The sequence below is a fragment of the Lichenostomus cassidix genome, chromosome 11 (genome assembly GCF_008360975.1).
Source record: "Lichenostomus cassidix isolate B80296 chromosome 11, HeHo_3.0, whole genome shotgun sequence".
NCBI lineage: Eukaryota > Metazoa > Chordata > Aves > Passeriformes > Meliphagidae > Lichenostomus > Lichenostomus cassidix.
In genome coordinates this window covers 10,671,216-10,698,095 of record NC_139492.1, presented here as the reverse complement: position 1 = coordinate 10,698,095, position 26,880 = coordinate 10,671,216, and the positions used below count along the sequence as shown (strand labels likewise).

Below are 26,880 nucleotides of genomic sequence, written 5' to 3'. Positions count from 1 at the left end.
CTTATACCACTTAATTTGAAAATAGCAAAACATGTGTGTAACATAACTGCATTTTGGCTTGTGCTTTTGATGTGTCTTAGCTGTGTTTCTGTTACTTCTCTCACTCTAACATACAATGCATCACTTCTCTTGCCAGGAAAAATAAATAATTACATGTATAGTGATTGAGAGATTCCAATTATTAATATTCCACTTGCTGAATTTTACAACCAGCTGTCTCATTAATAATCCTCTATTATTAGTAAGTGAGCAGAGATTGTTAATGTCTGCAGGATGTTCATTTCGCTCTCTAAAGTTGTGCATTTGTGCTTCTGATCTTCATTGCAGAGTCAGTTAAAATAGCTCCAGTAAAACTCACAGCAGCCCACAAAATAAGCATTTGCAGAGGTTTTTGCCTTTCTGAAGGCCCAAGATCAACACTTAAGAAAGTCTCTAAAGCAGTGCACAGTGCGTGGTGACAGGAATGGTGCACATTAGATTGTCTTTCATGTATTGGCATCCCTAATGTGTGCATCAAAATCACTTTTTAAAACACAAGAAACATGATCTTGATATCTGAATAATCTGTTACACTGTTTATGAATTTTAAAATATAAAAATCAGATTTAGAAAAATGCTTTTAAAGAAGTCTGAGACCTTCCAGTAAAGGCAATTTTTTTAGTTTTTATTTAGAGGTTTATGGTTTGAAGAACCAATAAACAATGCCTATGTAACAGTGCTTAGACTTTCACATCAGCCAGCTGGTATAGCCAGATACTCAGTTTTTCTTTTTTTTAACTTTTTGGAGGTATTTGTGAGTAGCTTGATGTTTTTGACATCTGTGTGACAGCTTCTTGCATAAGAGATGAGCAGCATGTTATACCACCCAGCTGTGTGTATTAGTCTGCACATCAAGCTGAAGAGCAGCACTTAGCCAGATCTGACAATCAAATGTGAACTAGTACTACCTATACACAAGAGTTCATTTTAATGTTGTGTGCTTTTTGCCAAGAGCCTGATACTTGACAAAGAAATTGTCAGAATGTCTCTTCTTCCCACGTTTTCTTTTTCTTCCCACAGATGTGAGTCTGTGTTAAAATATCTTATTTTTTTTCTGCAGTTTAATATGGTTTATCTTACAGATAAAAAGCCAGTCAAATGTTTTCAGCAATTTCATGTAATAAAATTCTGGCAAGGTTTTAGTAATAGAGAAGTGTAATTGTTTTAGAAGATGCAGGAAATCAGCATGTCATTTTTTTGCCAACTTAATCTGAAGTTATAATGGGCTGGGTTTCGCCAGTGCCTTCATGTCTACATACCAACAACCTGTCCCCAAAGAAAACTGAGGACATAAAGAAATTACACCACTGGTTCAGAAATGTCAGTGCTGCTCTGCTCAGGCTTGTTAAGAGTTGGTGCTTAGCACATTGGGAGTGTGGAGATGAGTGAGAGCCACCTGCTCTTATTGTAGTTTGACTGATCTATGAACCTTAAAATCCTCTGCACTTCCACCTGGCTTTGAACCTCTGTCGTCTTTTTTGATGCTTAAATTTGAATAAATGGAATTCATTGTCACAGAATGCAGTTACATTCCATAGTTTGGCTTTCCTTGTTTATGTCTTTGCTATAAGCCAGGAGTTAGTTATTACAAGGGATATTTTTTCTTCCTTTTTTAAATAGTAGTGCCAGAATAGCAAAAATCTGTTTTGACCTTGTTTTGATCTTGGTTTTAAGAAAGTGTTACTGATACCTTTTTTTTACTTACTCTGTTTACCTTTGTATTATACCCTTACTGTTCTTTTAAAAACTGTATTCCATTTCCATCTGGTCTTTCGCTTACAACATAAAAATACTAAGGGAGCTGCAACTTGAGTTGTTTCTTGTGCTAGTGTTTATGTAGTTGAAAATATTGCTGTAAAAATAGGAATCTTAATCCTGGTATATATTTAAGCATTATGGCAGACATAGTTTTATGATCTTTGAGTTGCAAGTAAGTAAAAATTTGTTAATAATCAGAGTTTTCAGAAAGTCATCCTTGCAAGCTAAAAGAAAGAACAAGTAGAGGAAGGAGTGTCTTAATTTTGTAGGCCAGTACTTCCGCTGTAATATTTTTACATCATTGTTAATCGGTTCTTATACTGAGTTAGTGTTGAGTTAGTCTGTGAGTAGGTAAGTGTGGATGGACCTGTCATGGATCAGGATTCTTTGATTCCAGAAATCTGATGGTGTGTTTCAAGCATCTCTTGAACTTTGCAAATCATTAACACAATTAATTGTATAAGGCCACAAAAAATCTGTTTTTAAATGTTGTCAGGCTGTGATGGCTTTGGGCTGCAGTAGATTGTCCTTTCTTTTTCTTTCTTAATCCACTTCAGGAAATATTTTAGGGTACACCCAACACTGGGGCTCATTGTTTTAATGAGGTGGGTTGTTGAGCCATTCGACGAAATACGAACTTTGTACCCATTGGGTGCAGAGACTGAAGTAAAAAACAAAATGAAAAGTAAATTAGAAATTGTCTAATTATAAAGTAGGCACAGGTCTGGAGAACATAAGGGTGAGATGAATTTTGACCAGTGTAACAAGGACTGATTATCTAAAAAAGAATTCAGGAGTAAAAGTACTAATGTGCTCTAAAAGTACCTAAACTGAATTACTGCTTTGTAAGTGGAGAAGTTCCACTGATTTTTTTTCATTGGTTTTTCCTTATTTAATTTTCCAGAATTGAAGGTAGCAAGAGAAGTAATTGCACCTGTTTTTGTGATTTTAATACAACTATTTTTATGATTCTCTGTTTATATTTTGGCTTTTAATCTAATTTTCTGTTTCAATTTTACCCTCCAAAACAGAAGAAAAAACTTCTTGAAGAACTTGGGGAGAATAGACTTCCATATCTGACACCAACTGACACTGATTTCCACCAGCTGGTAACGTATTTCCTTTAACTCCTTTTAAACTAAAATGCCTGTTTGCACTGAACAACAAATAAATCTTCCTTCAAAGAGACACGGTGAAATTTGATATGAAAAAAGGTATCCTGATACTGCACTTCCAGGTGGTGTGAAATAAGATCTCTAAAATTGGCATATTCATGAATTAGAACTTGGATAACTTTCTTGTATTTTTAGGTGTGTGCCCTTGCTACAAGTAATGTGTAACAATTAATCACGGTTTCTCATGCTTTGTTGAAACAAAATACATGTCACTAATTTTTTTTTCTGAGTGGTGAAGAGACCTTTATAGCTCACGTTTGGCAAAATAGGGGGAATATTAACACAGACATTTATAAATTTGAGGGCTTAATTCTACTTTCCAACAATGAGTAATTGTTAAGACTTTGCTTACAAAACAAACTGTGGAAACTGAAATGCCTCAAATGAAACCAAACGAAAGTAAGATCAGGCCCAGTGGCCACATGAGTAGCAAACCAAGTCAGTGTATGGAAGAATATAATGAATTAATGGAATTTTCTGTATCTATCTCAGATCTTTCTAGATCAGCTACAGAACTCAGGGTAGGTTTAATCAGAGCAAATTGGATCATGGTAAGACAAAAAGCATAAGAAATAACGTGGTTGTTTGAACAGCTCCAGTGAATATGCTCACGTTACATGACACAGGAGTGTTGCCTGCCTTACGTTGATATATGGCTCGAAGATGTGCAAGTGTAGAAGAGCTGGGAAAATTTATAAGAGTGATACAGATGGGTTTTATTATTTCTTTTTTCTTTACACATAAACACAAACACATTCTTTTCAGTCCTAAACTTACGCTCATGAAGAAACTCTTCCCCCTTTTAAGAATGGGGCATCTGACTTTTCTCATTCCTAGTCCTGTTACATCCCCTCTTTGTTCTCTTCTATCTCAGATGCTGTAAAGAGCTGCTTTGCTCAGCATCTTTTTTCGTTTTCCCATCTTTGTAAATTCACCTTCTCATGGAGCTGATGTTAAAAGAGAAGGTGGAGGCAAGGTTGCCCAAGTGGCCTGTCATTTGCTCAGGGTCAGTAACCCATAAATATGGAAGGCAATGGGAGCAAGATAAGCGGTAAAATCACAGCTATTCAAGCGTTAATAAAGTTTAGATACATTCTTTTTGCAAGTATAGAATTATACTTTTAATGTAGTGTATGTGTGCATGCTAGGTGTTTTTAAGTTTATGTGATAAGCATCACGAACACCTTTTAAGTTCTGTGGTGGTTATGAAATGTTACTTCAATCACAGCTGTAGAAATTGCAAGTTCCATGATGCTTAAATGCACTACAGCTGGAGAGGTAAAGAAGGGTGAGAGCTTGAAGACAACAAATGGGCAAGGTAAAATATCACATACAGTTTAGTTTTATAGTCTGTCTTTCCTGGACAGACCTGCCCCACTCCTTGAAGGATCCACCTCTTACAAAATAGTATCCTTTGAACATGTTGAAAAAGTTAGGTAGGGTGCAACTAAAAAAACTGCCATATTGTGTCAGGTATGGAAGTGTACAGCCTCCACAGAAGTAAGAAATTCCATCACAAGCAAAACTTCACTCACATCCTCTTTCAATGTGTTTTGCCTGATGAAGGATTTTGGAGGGCCCCAAGCCATAAGCTGAAACAATCTAATGTTTAAAGCCAGTACTGAATAAGAAAGAGGCTGTAACAAGGTAATGCACAAATATTTGAAGTACAGACTATCATTTCATTACACACATGGCAGTTTGCCTATGAAAGGTCCTTATTGCTGATTTCCAGCTTTATTCTGTCACTCAATTCCATAGGGTGATTCTCTGTGTTGAGTGAAAGCATCAGTATATTTAAAATGTTGTATGTAACATTCACAAGAAGATTTGAGCATCAAATGTGCTTTTTGTTCACTGTCCTGTAGTTGTCTGTAATGCACCCACTTCTTTCAGTGAGTTGACCTTTACTACTGGCTGTCAGAGTTACAACACAGAGTACATGATTACTGCCCTTCCCCATCCCCCTGAAACAACAAGTTGTCCAATGTGAACCCAGCATTCACCCCGTGTTCTGATCCTGTAATTCTTTCCTTATGGAGGGCACAGCACAGACGCTGGTTGGGGATTTAAAGAAGACCAGGCTGTTTTCGTGTGATGTGTCGGAAATGTGTTTCCACTTCCTGATTTCTTTTGAGATACCTTAATGATGAAATAGTTCTTAAGCATGTGATATTAAAGCACTACCCCAAGGTAACATGCCTCTGACTTTGCTGGCAGCAAAATGTGCAAGGCATTACCTCTGCAGTTCGGGAGGAGAATACAGTGTTGTTACCTTTGTAAAATCTGTGTTCTTCCTTTCTAGTGCCTGTGTTCAGGCATTTAATTGCTTTACGTCATGTTGTTATTTCCCTCCTTCTGTTTTTGATAATTGTTTAGAATTTTCTGTGTGTGATTCATGTCAGAAATTCAGTGTATTTATATGTTCATATAAGTGGTTTAAAAATATATAGTATTAGTGACTGTTTAAGTATACCATAGTAGCACATGTAATGTGCTATGAGTATGTCCAGTATACAGAATTATTAAAAAAAATACTGGAATTTTGCTGTAGAGCTATTAGTGCTCTTTCTTTCATACAGGACATTTGCATAATGAAAGAAATAAAGGAAATAACAGCCTTTATATGTCACAACATATAATATTCTGTCATTATTAAGATTGTGAAAGAATATTTATGATTCCCATCAGCCTGTACCTACACATCTGATTGCAGCCTACAGCTGTAAGTCTTAAATTTGCAGTTAACTGATTTCACTAGTTGTTGTTCGTAAGGATTTTTTTCACTGTACTGTTCAAAGGCTGAAGACACCCAGCACTGATAGAAACAAAAGGGAGAGTTCAGGACCTCTAAAGGAATCATTTCAGGCTTTTGACAAGCACAGGTGAATTTAGTTTATCAAGTTTAGGTTCACTTCTTTGAATGAAAGCTGGGAACCACTGTTCTGGGATTATAGAGGGACCTTCAAACAGAGGTCTGGAACTGTTTTCAAGCTTTGGTGTTTGAAGCTAAACATGTAAATACAATTGTCAGAAATTGTTATCTGTAGATACTGTTACAGTGGTTTTTTCCTCTCTCTAGAAATCTAGTCTTTGGAACCATACAAATGTATAAAGAAAAGGAGTTAGCTTCACTGTAAAAAATTCACAAGGAATGGTGGCGAGGTTTATAGATAAACCAAGATTTATTATGTGTAATCATTATTTTTAAAATAGGCTTCCTTTTATGTTCCTCTTTTTAGTAGAAACAAATGATCCTATAAAGCCAGCTCTTCAGTGCTGTAGGATAACAGTGCATTATGATGCAAAAATCTGTTTTCATGCAGTGGAAAATGTGCATACTCACTTACTGGTCTGTGTTTTTTAAGGGCACGTTCCTTGGATCTTAAAATTAATTTCCTGAAAGGCAGGTTCAAATGAGACTTGGAAGTAGATAGTACTAGTAAAGTGGGTTTGAGTTGTACCAGAAGGCACTCACAGATGGATTGTAGGCCAGTGTGGTGCTTTGTGCTGGTGACTTTTATTTGTCTCTTTAAAAGCACTTTGAACATAAACTATTAGACTAGTAAAAGTTTTGACAGGTCTGTTTTGTGCATCCATGTGCTCTTGCCCCATTGCCTAATGCCTTCAGATTTCAGTCTACTGTAATGTGTGTCCCCACACCACCATCAGTATCTACCTTTCCTCCAGTGATTAATTTTTGGACAAAATGAAATAGGTGTGGTGAGTCCTTGGGAGCTTCACAAGTGCTAATTGATACCTGATACCCTCACATTACAGCCTTTCCCTCACTAAGGGAGCTAGTTTGCATCTGATTCTTTTATTTATCTATTAATTTTAATGAAATACATAAGAACTCACTCTTTTTAAGAACTTATTCTCTAGCCTTTGTCCAGTTTGCTAAACAGTCTCAGCAGTAGTTAAAGCAGCTTTATAGGCAACCAATAAAAGGTGTGATTATGTGATACTCACTTCCTTAGAAACCAGATTAACAAAATAAAATTATCCAAGCCTTCCTGGAGTGGGAAGCAGTATTGTGCATACAAAGCAAGAAGCTGCTGATTAGCAGTGTTATACCTTGCTGGGAGTTGTTGCTTCCACACACTGCTGGATTCTGAACTCCAGCTGATACCAGAGCTGGTGTGGTCAGAAGAGGATATGAGGAAAAAGGATATAACAGGTAGGGGGCTGGGGAGGAAAAAGAGTTTGGACATTTTCTGTTATCAAAAGGGAGATTTTATATAAAACAGGAGAACTAATTGGCATGCACTGAAGAATGTAAAAATAGAAGGGACCAGAATGTTAGCAGCGCATTTTTTCTAAACTTACGTTTTGATTACATTTTGATTTTGTTATCTTTTCCCTGAAAAGTATTGTTATATAAAACTATTTATCATGTAGCCCTCTAGATTTCTGTACATCAGAATGAAACAGAATGGTCTTTGCAACCATTGCAAAAAGAGGAATCACTTTCTTACTGCTCTATATTCCATTGTTTGCATACTTAAAGGTGGCATTATCTACAGATTCGTCAGATGAGCTGTATGTTCTACTGAATTCTTCCTGTTTATTTAGCTGGAGATTTGCCCTGGTTATACTCTCTGGTTACAGGCCACTGGTACATAGCCACAGTTTCTGCAATATTCTGAAATGCGAAAATAAAGTAACAAGTACTGGCATCTATTTCTTCACCCCATTCATAACAAGACTCATGCTTGTTAACTTGACAGCTTTGCCTTGTCTTGAAATATCTTGACTCCTGTAAAAAGAATAATTATTGTCCTCTTTTTGTTGTTTGTTTTTTTTCCCTCCTTTAGTGGAAGACCAAGTATTCCAAGCTGATTTTTAGGAAATCTGACACAGTACCTGAGGAGCTGCATCAAATGGTACAAGAAAGCTTTCTGACCTTGCGAGAACACAACTGTTTCTTTCAAGATCTTGTAAGGATCAAAGGAAAAGATTTTCTTACTCCAGTGTCTCGTATATTAATTGGAAATCCAGGATGCACTTACAAGTACTTGAACACAAGATTATTTACAGTTCCTTGGCCTACTGAAGGTTATGATACAAAATATTGCAGTCCTCAAATACATGATGCTTGTAAAGCATTAATGAGACTTAATGACTACTTGCATACTGAAGCAGTCAAGGCATTACAAGGACAAAACTTGTTTGAGACCAAAGAAATTAAGGATACTACTGTAACAGATAGGGAGCAAAATGTTGCTACTTCTCTTACAGAGCAAGGGTCTGTTTCAAAAGATCAAAGCAGTGTTTGTGTACCAGAGGATGACAGAAGTCTAAAGAACAGAACATCTTATAATTTGACTTTATTAAATTATATGGATCCACTACAAATGCTGTACTTGAAACAAGAACCTTACTTTGGAATGGGGAGCATGGCAGTGAGCTGGCACCACGACGAGAATCTGGTGGAAAGGTCAGCGGTGGCTGTGTACAGTTACAGCTGTGAAGGTGAGTGATGGCACCTGACCAGTCACAAAAATATCTGAAATCCCTGAAGCTCTCCTCTGTTCCCTTGTGTCTATGTACATAAGCACACCTGCTGGTCTAGACTTGTCACGTGCTTCTGAATGCATTGTGGTACCTTTTGTATTTAAGCCTTATCTTTATTTCCACTAAAACCTGTACAAAATACCTGTGTTTGCTGCAGCTGGCTTAGCAGTTGTTCTCTAAGTAGATTTAAAAATTGGTATAATTAACTCCCTGAATAAGAGCCAGGAAATCAAAATCTGTCAAATACCTTTCTCAGGTTAATGTATGTGCATGTTTCCTATCCTGTAAAATGTTTCACTGTAGTTGTGATCACCATTTGTATGGTATTATTTATCATAAACAGACTTGCTTTGCTTTATGCTGGTTCTACTACTTTCCTTGGAAAGATCATTTTCACTTAGTTTTGGATAAAAGTATTACTGTATTTACTTAGAAGTATATGCATTTTGTCTAGGCATGCTGCAGTGTTAATGTGTGTTTTATGGAGGATTTGCCAACATTTCTCTAGCTGGGAAAAGTGGACACTTTGCATTAAAAGAACTGTTGTCTGACAGGCTTTGCAGGCTCTTGCTTATTTTAAAACCATTTGTGTACAATATTTTGGGGGGGGGGGGTGTTGGTAGAAGGGCAGTTGAAGTGCCATTAAATATTTCATTTTTAGTTTAAAGTACCTGTCCTCTTTTTTATCTCTTTTAAGAGCCAATATGAAGATTTTTTGTTTGTTTTGTTCCTAACAATGCTTGAACAAAAGCTTGGATTTTTTTTTAATGACATAGTTTTGCAAACATAAGATTAGCATTTAGACACTTTGATTTGAATCTGCAAATGTTCTGTTATGTTTTAGAATTCACAATGAATTTTTTCTTTTTCCAAAACACCTGTGATGTTTGCTTTACTACATGGGAAGAATTCATGTTGACTTCAGTAGGTTTTGACTAAAGACTGTGATTTAAAAATAATAGTTTATATTCCCACGTGCATTCTCTTATTGGTTTTGTTATTAATTTTGAAACTGGGTCACTTTGTTACTCAAGGTACAGCTGAAGTCATAATATTTATATTTTCCTGGATATAAAACATTGGCTGGCTTAGCAAACTAAATAGAAAAGATTTCCTGACTGGTAAAAGTGTAATTTTCTTCATGAACTTTTTTCTATCCTATTTGTCAATGGTGTCTAGTAGATGTCTTGGGTTTTTTTCCAGTTGCACTGTAGATAAATATTTTTTCAGTAGGATTTTAAGTTTAGGAAACCTAAACATGAAGTTGAAGTAATAATACTGTGTATGAGGATTTACTATAATATACTTAAAACCTTTTTACTTTAGCATAAAGTTTGCTTATGGAGGGGGGAAAAAAGTGAGTCCCTTTAAGTTCAGAGAGCTATAAATTAACAAAAATGAAAGCTGCTATGTTATTCCTAACTCATCTGTTGATTTTGTTTCTTTTATTTAGCAAGTTAAATAGGTAAAAATTATGGTGTTTTAAAACCACTGCAAATTCTGTAGATTTGATTGATGTGGGTATAAATAAATATTTTATATATTTAGATTAAAAATTATTTTGTTATCTAAGTAAAATTAATGTTTTTGCTGAGTACAATATTTTTTCATAAATACGCTTACAATTACGAGTTAGTATTTTTTTCTGAACGGTTTTGAAATAGACATGAAAACAAAGAAACCAGGATAGTACATTTATGTACTTTCTAGTACATAAATTGACTGTTCTATCATTTACATTAAAAAAAATTTAAAAGACACTACATAAAATTTTTCTGGTTTTGCATTGCTCAAGTTGGGTTCTTGAGCTTTAGAGGGAGTTTCAGGTGCCTGTCGTGGCTCTGGAGCATCATGGAGAAATGTCCTGCAGCACAGCTCTATGTGCAAGCAGTTCACTCCCATCTCTGTGCTCAGGGTGTGGCTGTCATTGGATATCCCTAAAGCAATTTATTCATAAATTGGAGGAAATGGATCCTGTTTATAGTTTAGGAATATGGTTTTGGAACTGAAATGACAGTAAATATCTGTATGCATTAAAATTTTGTACCCAGCATGTCCAAGAGGATTTGATTTTAGGGAAATGGATTGTGTTTTTCTCTTCTGGTTTTCTGTTTACCGATTTCCAGTGATGGTGGTGATAAGCTCATCAGTGTTTATATTATTATTCTTTCCAGTTGTATATAATTTCAATGTTTTGATGGTTTCTGCAGTTCACAAAGACTTTCAATATTTCCCGTATCTCTTACCAGGTCTCCATAACTGTGAAACATGAGGATCTCAGGATCTTTTTAAAGAATATTGTTATATCTTTGTAGAATCATATCTTGACTTATTTTCCTTACTTTTTATGCCAATATATTTGATTAGTACTTTCTCCATTAATTCATTTAGTATTGAGTTAGCATTGATTTCTCAATGTAGTGTAAAAAGACTATCACAGAATCATTACCAAATACATAATAAAAAGAGTAGATATGGTCAGAATTTTTCTGATGGAGTTGTTTTTCCTTAGAAGATGTTGATGAGCTGGATTAGTAATTTTCTGGGAGAAAACACTGATTCTGTGGACAATGCAAACACAAATTAAGCACGTTGATTTTTGCTGGAATTGGCTTGATTCTCTTTTCTGCCAGGTCTTGCACGTTTGTTTTGTCAGCTCTCAATTCCTCAAATCCTCGCTGGTCTCTGAGGTACTCCAACCACTGAGGGTCTGTGGATGCTCAGGCTCCAGAGCTCCATGGCTGGTACTGATCCACCCTGCTGCAAGTGCAGAGTCCCCAGCTTGTCAGATTTTGAGCAGCAGCAGCCCTTGGAGTCAAGCAGTCTTAACTGAGCTATGGCAGCTCTGTCAGACTGTTTGGAGATGCACAAGTCAGGTTATATGGTTTTCTTTATACTTTAATTTACATTTTTATATCATTGTTTGTTTTGTACCTACTTACTGGATTAAATAGCATTAAAACAGATACTACTGTAATTGAAACAAGCTGCTTTCTTGTTCATTTGTTCATTGATGCCATAATGAAAATTTCATGTTTGAAACTTTGATCAGTATTAATTGGAGTAGAAGCAGTTTTCAATATGCCAGGAAAGAAATTTAGACATCACCATAAATATATTGGAACAAGCTGATATTCTAATTGGTATCAGTGTTTGTTTTCTTGTTTCCAGTGTAAAACTGTTTCAAAGCAACTTCAAATGATGTAGATTTCTAACAACAAAATAAGGTAAACATTTTGCTTGATGCTTTTACTTACAACACATTAGGTTAAGAATAGGTTGTCAAGTGATGAGAATAGAGCCTCATAAAAATTTGAGAGGTTTCTTTTTAGTTTGTTTGCTGCATGGAAGTGCATGAGTGGTAGTCAGGGTGCATATGCAGAACTGAATGGGTTGCAGAATGTGCCTTCAATTATATTGACACTTACACTATTTGGAATTAATTTAATTTTCAGAATTTATCAAGAAACAAGAATTTCAAATTTTGTCCAGTTCAGCATTTTTAAACACATTAGCTTACAAATATCATATCATCTGAGAGCATGAAGGTAAAAAAATTGACCAGGATTTTAATATAGTAACCTAATAACCCATATTTATTTCCTGCTGCAGTTATAAAAGTGAATTGCAATCCAGCAGAATAAGGGCATTTTCAAAAATTGGATTTTGTCCATGAAAAGTTCCTAATGACCAGCTTTCCCTCAGGTCATTGTAAGTTTTGTAGGAAGTTTTATTACTCTTAGCAGAGCACTTCTTGGTTCTAAAGATCTTCTTTGAAGTAGAGACTTGTTTCAGTTACTAACTAGAGGAGATGGAAAAAAATATAACCACTTGAAATTTGTCCATCTTTCTCTTACCTGGATTTCCCATAGACTCTGTTAGAGATTAGTTAAGTAGTTTTCTCTAGATTCTTTACCATATCTAGTTTGTCTTCATGCTGTAAGGCCTACTTGCTCTTTAACTCTTGAACTTCTAAACAACTGGTTCTGCCTGCTGACAAGGTTACAGTAATAGGTTTAACAAACTTAATGGTAGTTGCAGTGATAACTAATCTTGAAGGACCTTTTGTCCTTGTTTCTTTTATAAAATGCTGATTTTCTCTGTGAAGTTAGGAGCAATGTCCTGGCACTTAGCCTAAAGATGGCTATTTCATTAAATTGGGAATAAAAATAATTGAGATGCACTACAGATGTGTTTCCTCACCATGTTAAAAAATCCTGAAACTACAGAAGTTGTTCAGAATTGAAGTCAGTCTAACTTTGTGTTTGACCAAAGCCCTCTTTAGGTACTGCTTAATGGATGAAAGTCATGGAGTAGATGTTCTTTTTGCAGGACTACAATAATTTCTGATGTCAATAATATAATAGAAATATTGCTTGTTGAAATAACAGAAATGGTAAGTAGAAAATTTTATATTACTTTTAAAGAAATGAGTAAGTGGATGAAATGGTGACAGCTCTAACTTGTAGGGTCTGGCCAGTTGGAATTCTGTTCTGAGTCACAAACTTTTAGTGATCCACTTACTTTCACAATAATAGATTTGAATCCCTGTTGTGTATAAAGAAATCATCACTTGAATAAACTGCTGGGGGTTGTGGGGTTTCTTTTAAACACATTCTCACTGATTTGATCAAATACAGCCTCTCCTTCAGAAATGAGGAGATGACAGAATGTTCTTTGCTTGTATTTTAGTGCATTTGTTCCTGATATATTTGGATACAGCATTTTAAACAGGAATTGATAAGAGCATTGGTCGGAAAATCTTGTGATTTTTGGTTTTGTGAATGTCAGTTGCAAGAAAATTTTAAATGTTAGTAGAATTTAACCTCTTGCACAATGGCTTTTCAGTAATGAGGTAGATACTTACTCTTTTCCATCAGCTGCTGAGAAGCAAAGCATGCTCTGCTTCTTTCACTTCTTGCACATAACATACATAAATTGCTTTTGAAAGACACTGATAATTTATATATTTGTTTAATTGAGGAATATGTGCTGAAATTCTTTTACATTCTGAAAGAATCAATCTGTAAAGAAATAATATAACAATGGTCAGTTGGATTTAATGACAAAGTAAATGCTTACAGCCCTTGTTCTTTGAAATATGTTGGCAGCAATTCTGTTGTCTTAAGAAATCCTGTGTAAGATTACATTGAGGATATAATTTGGCATTACAGTTTGACTTGAACAGAGATCATTTAGGTTTCAGAGCATCAAAAAAGTCTCAAACTCTGGAAGATTTTGAAGCCAAATAGCAAAGAAACCTTTCAAAGCTACTTCTACTTTCTGTGCTGTGGAACAATAACCAAAGTAGTTCCAGGAAAGCAAGTTTCATATTGTTCTGAAACTAACCATGACCCAAAGCTGATAAGATCAGATCTTAGCGCTGGAACATCTCTGAAATTTGAGCTGTCTAGTTAACAGCATAATGTTATGGCCAATTTTCTGCAGCTACATTCTCTCTTTCATGGTTCTACCATAATTACAGGTTTGATGAGATATTGTTGTTATGTTGTGGTAAGCTCTTTACTTCATTGCACCATTTTATTTGGGATACCAGCATAAAGGTTTCTTGCAGGCCCAAGTCTGTAAATCTCTGCTGACCAGAATTCAGACCTGCACATAGTTTTGTTATACTTCCATTGAATACTTGTATATTTGACCATTTCTGTATGGCTTACTACAAAATAAGTTTGTGTTCTTAAGGTGATGGGTATGTGCAAGATCCACATGATTTATTCTCAAATACTTATGATTTAGATGCATCCACATGTTTTCACTTCAAGGGGAGCTGTAATTATATCAATAAATATACAACATTCAGTCATGCTTGAGGTGTCATAGAGAATTTAATAACAACTTTGTTTTATGTAAAAGTTTGTCAGTGCTACCTGGGGATATGCCACAAATGTTAAGGTGTCTTTTTTTCCTTGCTCTCACTTTCAGGGTAGCTTGCGTTTAAAAGCAAGTAGCAGCTTGCTTCCATTTGTTACCAAAATAACATGGTAGGAGAAATCAGTTTCAATTGCTGCTGATAATTATAAGGTGCAATAATTGAGAATGTAGAGAAAGGAGACTGTGAGCTGTATTTGAACTCAGTACTTAAGCAATAAAAAATTTATCAAACTGCAAAAAATAAGTCATTTTAACGAGCACATTCCAAAGGTGCTGGATTTATGAGGAGACCCCAGGAAACTTTGATTGAAATTGCTGTCTCTGATTGTAGTTCTATATTTTATTGGTGCCATATTGTGAACAGTGCTGCTGCCAAAGTGAATGGGAAAGCAGCATAACAGAGAGAGTTAACCCAGAAAGGTTACTTCTTTTTATAATATCCATGATGTATTGCATTAAAAATGCCTTGAAAGTCATCCTATTTGCAGTTTTCAGAAAACATTTTTCTTAAATTAAGTTACAATTTATCTGAACAGGGTAGAAAATATGAAAGCCCCTTGAAGAGTTTAGTATTGATTTTTGTGAGTATTTGCTAGCTCTTGCTTTCTCATTTGTGTGCTCCTTGATGGAAGAGCTAGAGGTGCTCCCAAGCCAGAGCTTCAGCTGAGATGAGAACTGTAGCAGCGCAAGAAGAGAACTTGGGGACTGAATGTACTGAAGAATTTTCACTTAAGAACTTTTTAAGTTGGCTCTTTAATATGCTTTGTCTCTCTGCTTCCTGAATTTTGATAATATTTAACTGACAAAATAGTTAATAAATTGTCTTAATTTTCTAAAGGCTGCCCCCTTCAGTAGCCATGTGCAATAACCATGTGAGATTAGTGACATGAATATTTTGGAAGTGTGAGTTTGTGATCACATTTTGTGTGTGCTTACTATAATAAGAACTATAAGTCTTTAATTTTCTTCTAGAATTAAATTAAGACAAAGGTTTTAAAAATTATTATATGAAAGCACATTTCAAGTGGACAGTGAAATGGACAGGTACTAGTTGAAAGCAAGAATTGGGCATGGTACATAGTTAATTTCTAACTGTTCATTGCTGTTCTGTGCCAACTGCTTATTAAAACTTCATCCTCCCTCTGTCAAAATGCTCTGTTACTTTAGCTGTAAAACCGTTATACCATAGCTCCCAAATACCTTGTTATAAATGCTGACTGTATCTTTCAATTTATACTGCAGTGAAGTAAGCTTATGAAAATAGTTCTGAGGGATTAGGCTCTAAATACTATTTCTATGCAGTGGATTATTTTTTCCCCAAGCTCAACACATTCATGTTGCATAATGATAAGAAAAGTGTTGTGACAAATGTATTGAAGCTTCATTGGCTCTTGCACATGTTATCTGGCATGTTTGACTAGTAATTTTGAGAAAAGAATGACAGAGATGATTCCAAGATTTGCTCAACTTTGTTGGTCTAGACTGTGTTTTGTAACCACTGTTTCACCTTACTTTGCCTCAGTTTATGATTTGATGAAGTTGCCAGTACGTAACCAAATGAAGTTGTTAATGAAGTGCTTTGCCAGTTTATAATGAAATTCTTTCAGAAGTTATCTATTGTTATATCAATATTGCTGCATTTTTAAACTTTTTTCCCCATGCTTATAGTTTTAGTAATGAAAAAATTAAATTGAGTGAAGATTAACTTAAACTCTGCTTACATGTGCTTGAGAATTTCAGAAAGCCTTGAGTCCATTACAAGCCTTAACTTGATTAGCCTTCACTTGGTAGTTAACAGAAACTTTTCATCTTGGTGAAGCTGGTTGCAAAAAAATTCTTGATCTCTTATGGCTTTGTTTTTTACCTATTGCCTACTTTTGAATTTGGAGATGGTGATTATAGTAAATGGAGATTATAGAATCTTTAAGGCTATTAAGATTGTACCAATATGTTATATCTTTAAGTCTAAACCAGATTTTGTGTGTATGACTCTTACCTGTTCTCTCATTTTTGTGGTCTCTTTCTCTCTTAAGATCCAGCTGTAGAAGAAAGCAGTAAGCAAGAAGTGATGGGAAGAGACCCAGCTGTTTGGCACGTAGGCTTGAAGGTAGCATGGGACATAGAGACACCTGGATTAGCAATCCCACTTCACCAAGGAGACATCTACTTGATGCTTGGTAATTTTCAAGGACTAAGAAGTTGAATTTTTGTTGAAAATAGAGAAAATTACATTTACGTCAAAATAAGTGACCATACCTTCCTTACAGTTGAGGCTTTCCTTATTTAGAAAGACATGCAATCTGGCTGGAGCATATAATAAATTCCTCCTTCTCTGCCTGCTTCCAGAGTATTTTGAGGAACTTTTTTCCCTTAATATTTCTCTCACTTCACAGCTAAGAAAGAAGTAGTCTTTTTTTCACCTTTTCTGTGTGTTATGCAGTCAGAATTACTAGTCCAAGTCAGGCTTCAGGCCAGAACCAGAATTTCCCCAGATCTTGCAACATGTTGTGCTGTATCTGTCCCATCCTTGTATTCCTAGATGCCCTTTCTATTCTTAATGCAGTTTTTCCAAGTAACAGTGAGCATCTGCATCTTTTATGTTCAACAGATAAATTTCTGTTCTTCAGCTTGGCTTATCAATGGCCCCTGTATTATGTAAGCTGTGAATGAATATGTTAAAGCTTTCTGGCACCATGGTTCTTGAGGTTTGAATCATTATGCCAATCTGTGGATATTTTATTAGTCACCAGTTTTACACAGACACTTCTCTCCTTCTGTTACACTTTTCCATTTCTGTATTCAAACATGCTATTTTCTAGTAGTGGGATTATACTAAGATCATAATGAACAGAGCTGTCTTACTCCAAGAATGAGTCTCAATGTCTCAAGCATAGAGGATTAAAAAAAGAAAATTAAATTGAGTTAATTTGCTTGAGCAGCTGAGCCCATGTTCTAAGGTTTATCCATTGAAAGAAACGAAGCGAGAACTGTTGCTAAGGTTTGTTGACACAAAATCTGTTGCTTTCTCTTTTGCCTCATGTTTCTTTTGGTTATCATTTTTGTTTAAATATATTTAGTTATAGATCACGCAAAAACAAGAACAAGGCCTCTGACAACATGATGTTTGCCTGTTTAGCATCTTTGCTTGAGAGACATCATCTTTGTGGACCAAGAGCACTTGCAGAGCTTCCTGCTTATGTGTTTGTGACTTGGAAGGCATATTCTGTGGAATGTTCCTACAATGACCTGTCACACTCCCAACTCCATGGGCAGAACAGTCTTTTGAACTTTACCTGTTACAGTTTATGTACCAAAACCAATACATTTACAAGCCATCATAAAAACCATGTACTTGCTCTTAGTTATCAAGTCTGGTGCGCTGTCATCAGGGAAGTACCTTGTGTAAAGGTACTGGACTGACTGTGCTCTGAAGTATGTTCAGACATGAAAAGATCAAGTGTTGAGATGTGAGATCCTTTGGCATAATGGTCTGGATGTGCCTCCCCTTCCTGTGTTTGTAGGGGTATAAAGTAGAAGCCTAGAGGGAAAGAGGGACAATGAAAGTGAAGTGGCAGCTAAACATTCCTAGAAAGGTTATTAGTAATTTATTTTTGTGCAATAGCATTTAGGGCATCAAGTGAACTTATTATCCTTCCTAAATGGAAACTTTGAGCAGATAGAGCTATGCTGGCCAACAGATTCTGAAGCTGTTTAATAAAAGAAGGGGACTAACTTTAGTATTTTTATTGCAAAATACTGTAGATTGTAGTTGATTGAGTTACCAGATCATAAGGGTGTTTTTTATTCCCTAGTGGAATTTATATAGTAACTAAAGTATTTTCAGGGGTTCTATATAAAGGGTAGATCAGAAAGTTAGTTTATTTAATGAGTAACATCATGAGCATGTTTAGATGGAAACAAAGGATATATTAAACAGTCTTATGAAGATGATGTGTAAATCACTTTCTTATTAATACTTTTGAAGAGCTACAGATTTGAGCTCTGTGGGCCAGGTGTTTTGTTAATATCTTCTGCATTTCCATAGTCTTTGTATTTCTTTTCAACTAGTTGAAAAAAAAAATTACTCTTCTAAATAGTCTTAGTGGATATTCTCAAAATGGCCCTTTTATTAGGTTTCTTTGTGTCGCAGAACTGCCTTTATCATTTTGACTTGGAGTGAAAGACAATATAAATGGACGTACATAATTTTAGTGTGGTTTTTTAACTGTTCTGATTTTTTGCACTAACTTTTAAGAGGAGGCATCTTGAGGGTGCGATCTAAAACATAAAATATGAAAACTCTGTAAAAAAAAAGAAACTTTACAATAAAGAGAAAACATAGATCCAATTGTCTTATGCATTTACACACAATATATTCCAGAACCTCATTTCAGTAAGCAGAGTCCTTATTCTGGCATTATGGTAAAAGCAGTGGCAGGGGTATGCAGGACATCTAGAAAATAGAGCATTAGGAGTCCTGCAGCTGCTGGTTGTTCATGTCCAGGGATTGATGGATAGGGCTGGTAGGATTGGTTCTGATCACCACTGACTCATCCACTCCAGCACAAAACTCAGCCTATCTGTAGATCTGTTCTTCCAGTTGGAATGGTGTAGTGTTACTGCTTTATGTGAATGTTGTAAAACGCTGAAACATCGCATTCAATATGTTGCGTATAATTTAAAAGTCAGGTCCTATCAATTCCTGTACCTGTAATACCACGAGTATTTCCTATGGTACACACAAATCTTATATATGAAAGTGTGGTAACTGGAAATTTCTAATAGTAATGTGCAATTACAGTAACTTATAACTCAAGATCAATGGGTATAGCAAAGTAACGAGAAAGACAGGGGTTTTTTTAGCATTTCTAGTAGACATTTAATAATGTTTCTGTTCCTCTCTTCATTGACTCTATAAATGGTTTTTGTTATTCTGGGGAGAAATCTAGTAAAATGTCTTTAAATTTACATCTTCCTTCTCAGCAGCCCTCTTCAAATGAAATCACGAGCCATAATTTAAATGTATGTTAATACTAAACATAAGGGGATCAAATCCATTCTTCTATTAAGCTATTACAATAATATAAATGCATTTGTTTAAGCAAAACCAACAAAAACTCAAAATTACTTTCACTAAGATTTTTTTTTTAATAATTCTTTTTAGGCTTTTCCTCATATGCAAAAAAATTCAATGGCTGCAAGTCTGCTGCCTAAAAATTCAAATCTAAACTTTATATCACTCATGAAGCGGAAACACTTTAGCTCAATTTAGAATAATATATTGGTCTGCAGAGGAAGTGCACACTGAACCCTGCTGTCTCAAGTACACAGTCAAGGGGTGTCTAATATGAAACGTGTTGGGTGCATGCAATAAATCCAAAGCGCGTGGAGGTGAGCAAAGGGCCCCATCTGCTCTGTCCTAGAGCATGCTTAACTAGGCTTGTCATGGTCCCACTATTAAATTGGAATTTTCCCCCTAATCTTTGAGTTAGACATGACCAGATTTGCAAGCAGATTTACAATTTTCACTAATTTTCCTACCATGACTTCAAAACATACTTAACAAAAGTACATTCTGGACTCTTTCAAAGGCAGATTTACTTTTCTGCAGCTGTTTCCCATAGATCAAGCTCTTGCTTGAAGGTTAGGGTTTTAAAACAGCATGAAGATGAACTTTGAATCTTATACCACTCCCCACCCCCAGCAAATTATAGTTTGAGAAGCATCAAAAAATTATTTTCATAACCAACCAGAAGAAGGTTGCGCACATTGCAGAGGTTGGCCTGTGGTTAAAGATAAGTATTTAATGGAAACACTTCCACATGTATATAGTGACTCATTAAACTATTTCTAGATATTTAATCTGCTTCCATTTTCACAAACGAACTTGAACCCTCTTTGCTCTCTAGCATCTTGAATGTGTTGGAGTTTTTTAAATCCCCCCTTTTTTTTGAGTCCACATTTAATCTAAATGGTGTATTCCCTACTGTTAAGACTTAGCACTCCAGAAATGTATTTGTCATTACCAAACTTTGATCATGAAGTTTGATAAATCTCAGACATATTTTTTAGTTCATATTTTAAAATTTTTTAGACTTTTAATTAATTCTGTTTTGGTTTTGCATGGTATTCCTGTTCAAAAACTAAAAATATTTCTTAATTAGGGAAAGATCATCTAGCTTTCTGTTAGGAAAGGAGTATTCCATTGACCCATAATTTCTTAGGGAAGGAGATGTGCCTTCCTGGTGCTTTTGTTGATATACCTGCAGTGTTTGTTTTGTAGCATCTTCTCAAGCTTTTCAGCTGTAGCTATCTGCAAACCTCATGCAAACAAATAAATGTATCAAAATAAACCTCCCATCTAACCCATCTCAGTGCAAATTCAATCCTATTTTATATCACCTATCTGCTCCTTCTTGTATAAATTATATTTTTTATTTTTATTTTTGTGTTTTTTTCAAGTTTATGATGCTATCCCCTGTCTTGAATATATTAATAGTTGCTTGTAGAATTTATAAAAAGAAAATTGAACAACTAGGATAAATTAAGTAATTTTTCTGATTTCTTATTTAATAGACTTTTCTCAATTTTAAAGTTTCAGGCTTGCTGCAAGGCAAAGTAGAAGTTTTAAACCATATATTTTTTCCGGTAAGAAAGGATACCACTAAGCCTCACACGCTATATTCTTTTTGATATGATGGTCTCATTATTATGGTCAGAAGAGTGTTTTCAGAAATTAGTAGTAATTTGAGAGATCAGGCTTCAGGTTTGCACATACTGATCTCTTAAAGGAAGCAATGTTTATGTGAAGCCTGATAATTTCTCATCATGCTGGTTCCCTAAAAGAATGAATCTTATTAAAAATACAAACTCCCAGTTCACTGACATCTTTATAGGTCTCTGTTCCTGTTCTCTTCTAATTTTGTCATTGATTAACTTTTGCTTGGTGACCCTAGTTTTGTATGATTTTTTAAATCTCTTTCTATGCCATACAAAACTGTATCCTAGGAGTGATTTTACATAAATTTTTGATAGATTTTCCTGAATGTCTTATTGAAGTTGAGAGAGCAGCCTAATTTTAACAACAAAACATTTGAATTGAAAGCACTTCATGAATGGTTTTTAACGTAAAAGTGAGTGTTGTTATTAGATCTAGTCTGAACTTTTCCAGGGGAGTCAGTCTCCTTAAAAGTGCTGATTTGTTACATTTCAGGTGTTCTTCAGCTACTATAATTTTGATGGAATTCTTGATGGTAACAAAACAGGTGCCAATCTCCAGGGTTTGTGGGGTTGTTTGTTTGCCAGTTTATGAACTGGAGTCCATGTCAGCTCTTTGGCAGGCTACAAGTAAATCATAAAAAAGTTACTTTGGAGACAGTTTTTTGAGGAGATTTGAGTGTCAGATAAAAAGATGAAGTAATATGTGTGTACTGGGGTTCTTACTTTTTTTTCAAATTTCAGTATTTTTTAGTGATTTTTGGGAAAGACTGTAGCTTCCGAGTAGTCTGTAGATCCTCAGCTTTGGAGAAATTAATTTGTTTAGTTGAACTTTCCTCATAAGAGGTGGGGAAAATGCCACTTCTAAACTGTACAAATTGGGAAAGAACTAGTGTAGTTGAAGTACTGCTGACTCTAGGATAGTGAGTATTTATTGTGCTTGGCAAAATATTAGAGCTATATGAATGAATTCTCTAAGCATTAAAGCAAAAAAAGTAGTGTTCTTAATTCATATTCAACCAGATTAACTTTTGTTTTCTAATCTGTCCCTAGATGACCTCAATATGACACATCAGCACTGTGTTCTGGCTGGTTTGTCACCTCGATTCAGCTCAACTCACAGGGTGGCAGATGTAAGTATCAAAAATGTTTCACTGTTTGGTTCCCTATCAAACCAATATCCTGGTGCCATATATGCAGCACCATGGTTTCTAATCCAGAATTGTGCTTCACATGATGCTTGTGAACCAAAATGTTTTCTTTAACAGCTGCTATTGTTTATTTTTGATTGAGATACACTTGGTTCTGTATTGGTAGTTGGCCTAAACTCCCAGGTAGGTTTATCAGGTGTGAATTGAGAATGTTCTGCACCACACCTCATGGATTGCTGATGAAAAATAGTTGAGAAATACATATTTTCTGAGGTGGCTATATGTAAATGTTTATTGTATCTTTATAGTGTTCAAGAGGAACATTGGAATACATACTTGGACAATGTGAGCTGGCACTCCAGAATTTACAGACTGATTCTGATTCAATGGCTTTGTCTTTGAAATCACTGGAAGCTGCAGTTGTGAAGCAAGTAGAAGAAATACATAATGAGGTGAGATGATCTGCTCTGAAAATGCTTCAGCCAGGTCTGAGCAGCGCAGTCTCCTCATGGAGTTAATGGCAATTAAGTGTGTTCAGCTGCTTACAAGGCATTGCTCTGTACAAGTTTCCAATGTAGCTTTTACGATTTTTTTCCTTGGGTACATTGATTGGGATTATTGTGGAAGTTTTCATTTTTCCTTCTTAAGATCCCTCTGCTGGTAAAGTGAGAGAAGTTTCACAAAATATTCCACCAGAACTGACAGTGTGGTGGACAGACTACTCTAGCACTTATCTAAAAGAAGGGAAAGAGAGAGAAGGGATTAGAGGATTAGAGTGAAAGAGCAAGTAAAACTTTTCAGTTGGTGCTCCCTGGTTTGTGTTGAACCAGGTTTTTGCAGAATGCCAGAGGCAGCACAATTGTGAGTTTAGCCTCTAAAGTATGTTCTGAAGAACATACAATGGAAATAATTGTGAGGAACATATTTAAGCAGGTCATTTAGTGCTACTAAAGATGCAAGTGTATTAATGCACTTTGACAGGATTCCACTGAAGCTGGCAGTGCTTTGTTGCTTGGAGCTCTGCAGTGTTTCTGCTAAATTAGATAAAGATAAATTAGAAGTTGTACATAGGTCATTTTCACTCAAATTAGAATTCGTGTAAAATGTTTAAATTGCTGTCTGCTGAGGAATATGATGTTGCGTAGTGTTACTAAGACTTTGTAGAACACATTTTTATCTGTACTGTGTTTACAGTTGGTAAAATGGAGCATAGTGTTGGAAAAAGATCTGCGCCCTTGACTTTTACCAAAACAGCTCCTAGGGCAATTGAAAGAAGTCTGATGCATGCAGGGGTTTACAAAACATTAATCAGGCTCAGTCCATAAAACTACACGCATATGTGGTTTGCACAGCAAGGGCCACAGGCACAGCTGGTGTAAATTTGCACGGGTCCTTTAACATCAAAGCCATGTGCTGTTTACATCAGGTGAGAGAGTAGCCCCTGGTGTTTGCAGTCACCTGAATAATTTTGCAATGTGACATACAGGGATGTTTCCTGTTACACATATGGGATATACTGTAACAGCAATCCTTGTTTAACTTGTACATATTGTGCACTTAGACTTGGTAGACACATTGGATCTATATTTAATTTGAAAGGAGACTACCAATCCACCAATTTTACTATTCTTTTTTTTTATATTTTTTATCCCAAGGTCATGTCTTCCCTTGCTGTTAGAGTGCTACTTAAATTTCATTTATTGCTGCACAAGTAGACAAAATTTCTAGAGGCTTATCTCTGTGGTAAATGCCTATTTCTTTTTCAAACATCACTGAGCTGAAAATATAAAGACCTGTGAAGCTAATGCAACTTCTCTTGCATATAAAAGCTTCCTTCCTTCTTTCATTCTGTATGATAAATCTTTTTTTTTTCAGGCACTAATACAGATTTTAGGTTCAAACATTATCAGGCAGGTGGAAAAACAAGAGACTGTTTTGTTTCTTTAAAGAATAAAACTGCTTATTGATGAAAATGAGTCTTCCATTTCACTATCTTAGTTTGTTAGCAATTTTTAATGCAAAATCAAAATAGCACAAAAAGCCAAATATAGGATTAATGGAAAACTGCCACCCAATTTCCCAATTTTGTCTGTGTATTTCTGACAAACAGCTTTCTGTGCTATTTGTAAACCTCCTTGTGTTTTTTTTTTCTCTTCCTCTGGACCAAAGATCATGAGTTTGAAATGAGATGGTATCTAGAGGTGATAATACTGATGTATTTTATTTTTAAATATTGTCATAACAGAGGTTCTTCAGTTTAACTCTTATAAACAGATGCAGCCATTCTTGATTCTTCCTGAAATGCTATGTGTTCATTCTTTTTACTCCCTTATTGGTACCTCAGAAGCAGTCATCAGAACATTAACCAGAACAAAACCATTGCAGTACCAAGCTAAAATATAGTAGTTTAGCAGATTCACAGTCTGTGCTGAAATTAACTGCTCTGCCAAATGAAGCCTGGATGAATTATCTGTGTCTGCTCAAGGGAAAAAGCCTAAGAGTGAGTCTGAAAGAATGAGGAATGATTCTGTGCCTTCACTTTTGTACTCCTGGGCAGGAAAATTGACTTGCTGTGCTGATAAAGTGCGTTTGAACTGAGGATCTGAAGCATAGGTGGAGACTTAGGTTTTTTTCCAGTTTTGTGGTGGGCAGAGAAACCTCTAAAAGAGTATCTGGGGGATGTCCTTACTTGATGTTAGATTTCCCAGAGTTCATTTGTCAGGGCCCTGTCTTGGATGTCTTGACAGAAGTATTCCTGTTGAAAAAGTGAGATGCTAACCTGAGGAGGATTTTAGCATCACTAGCGGGCAGCCAGGTGGAAGTTTAATATTTCTCTAAACCTAGCTTTGTTGTCATGGTCTCCCTCACTAAAACAGCCTTCAAAGGAATATCTGAGTAATTGCAAGGTGTGTGCTGTGTGTTAGATGTGTGAGTCACTTCTCTCCCAGTGTGTACTTTGTAGTTGTAAGTAAAGATAACCTTAATTAAGGGTGTTCACATGCTGCTTGTCTGAGTAGCTCATGGGCTTGCAGTCTGAACAAATACTTCAGTGGCAGGGCTGTAGCAGGGTGAGCAGATGTAGTTACCTGGCGGCTGTGGAGTGCAATAGCCTGATAACAACCCAGTCACAGTCAGATTGTTGATGGGTCAGGGAGAATTTATCCCAAAAGAAGTCACCTTGCACAATTCTCTGAATGGGAACCTCTTGCTTCTATTACTGCTTTTATCCTCCTTGGCTTTCCAAAACACATGCAGTGGCTGAGTACATCCAAACAGCTACAGGGTACTTGAGAAAACCATTGGCAACTAAATTCTTTTGAAAGTAACTAAATACTGCTGGAGAGATCATGTCTATGCTCATCCATATAAAAATAAATCCACAGGAAAGATCTTCACCAGTCTGTTCTTCACATTTCAAAGACAATTTCTTTTGCTGACTAATGCAAAATCTGCTAATAGTTCATGTTGGTGTGAGGCACGTTCAAGGCTTCTGTATTTGCTGACACCAAACTAATATTCAGATGTTCCCAGTGTAGTAAAACACTAAAAGGAAGTCTTCTTAGTATCTAGGGATTGTGTTGAAAATATGGCAGGTTTCAAAGTAAGTACTCAAGTTTGTACAGTAGGGGTTTGTTCTCATGAGGGTATTTGCTCAGCTGTGATAATCAGATCCTGATTACCATGATTAAAACTAGAGACTGAATTGGTTGCCCTGTTGCTTGTGAGGTAGAGTCACTTTTGCGTACAGCAAATCTGTTTTTATGGCAGCAGTAGATAAATTGAGGTTGGAGAATGCATGGGGAGGAAGAAAGCCTGGACTGAGTTGAAGGGGTGTGGTGTTAGACACTGAGGTCACTGATGAGAAAGGGAAAGGTGTAGCAGCCAAAGGAAGGTTAATATGTTTTAGCACATTACAGTGAGCTGACAGCATGGTTGGTGGCTAACTAGTATGGCAGAGAGAAAATATAGATCACCTATATGTGTGGCATTTAATAACCAGTACTCTTAAATAATTGACTGAGGAGCATTGCCTCACAAAATGTCAAATGCTGCTGTTGGCCTTTTACTACCCAGTATTGACAATGACCTAAAATTGGCCTTTAATCATTGCTGAAAGGACAACTTGAAAATATGTTGAGATTAGACATAGGAGACCTGATTCTGAGCTTAGTTGCATGGATATATGTCATAAATGAAAATCAAGTAGAAGATGAAAATTATTCCTCAGACACTCAGCCTACATATTTTTATACATAAATAAGTTTAAGCTTTGTCCTCTTCAGTCATATAAAATGCTTTCTAATGACAACTAAAGTTAGATCTTATATTTGGGAGTCTCCAAATAAAAACTCTTTGACAAAATCCTAAGCAAGAGCTGCTAACCTGAGAGTTTTGTCACAAAGATGAATGTTCTGTAACTTCCTTTCCACCAGGGCTAGAAATGAGCTTTTTGTGTCTCTCCAGTATTTAGTGTGGAGGGTTTTTCACTAGGACAGCTTCTCTTGTGTGTGGAAGGAGACAAGCCAAGAGGAGTGAATTCTGCTACAGAAAAAGATATTACAGGAGAGAAATCATGTCACCTTTGCATTACCAGGATAATTTTCTTTCTCAGAATCAACAGTTATCTGTTC

At 35.8% G+C, this 26,880-nt stretch overlaps 1 protein-coding gene across 7 annotated transcripts in view; it reads left to right on the top strand.

Annotated features, from left to right (window-relative positions):
* Positions 1-26,880, top strand: part of FTO (FTO alpha-ketoglutarate dependent dioxygenase) — a 230,151-nt gene that overhangs the window by 37,713 nt on the left and 165,558 nt on the right. For 6 of the 7 annotated variants that reach the window (XM_085071847.1, XM_085071849.1, XM_085071854.1 and 3 more), the window contains 5 exons: positions 2,829-2,906; positions 7,790-8,447; positions 16,415-16,558; positions 22,152-22,231; positions 22,558-22,701. In XM_085071847.1, coding sequence (XP_084927973.1) covers positions 2,829-2,906; positions 7,790-8,447; positions 16,415-16,558; positions 22,152-22,231; positions 22,558-22,701 — 1,104 coding nt within the window. The remainder of the gene's footprint in view (positions 1-2,828; positions 2,907-7,789; positions 8,448-16,414; positions 16,559-22,151; positions 22,232-22,557; positions 22,702-26,880) is intronic. The other variant, XM_085071852.1, reaches the window with a different exon arrangement.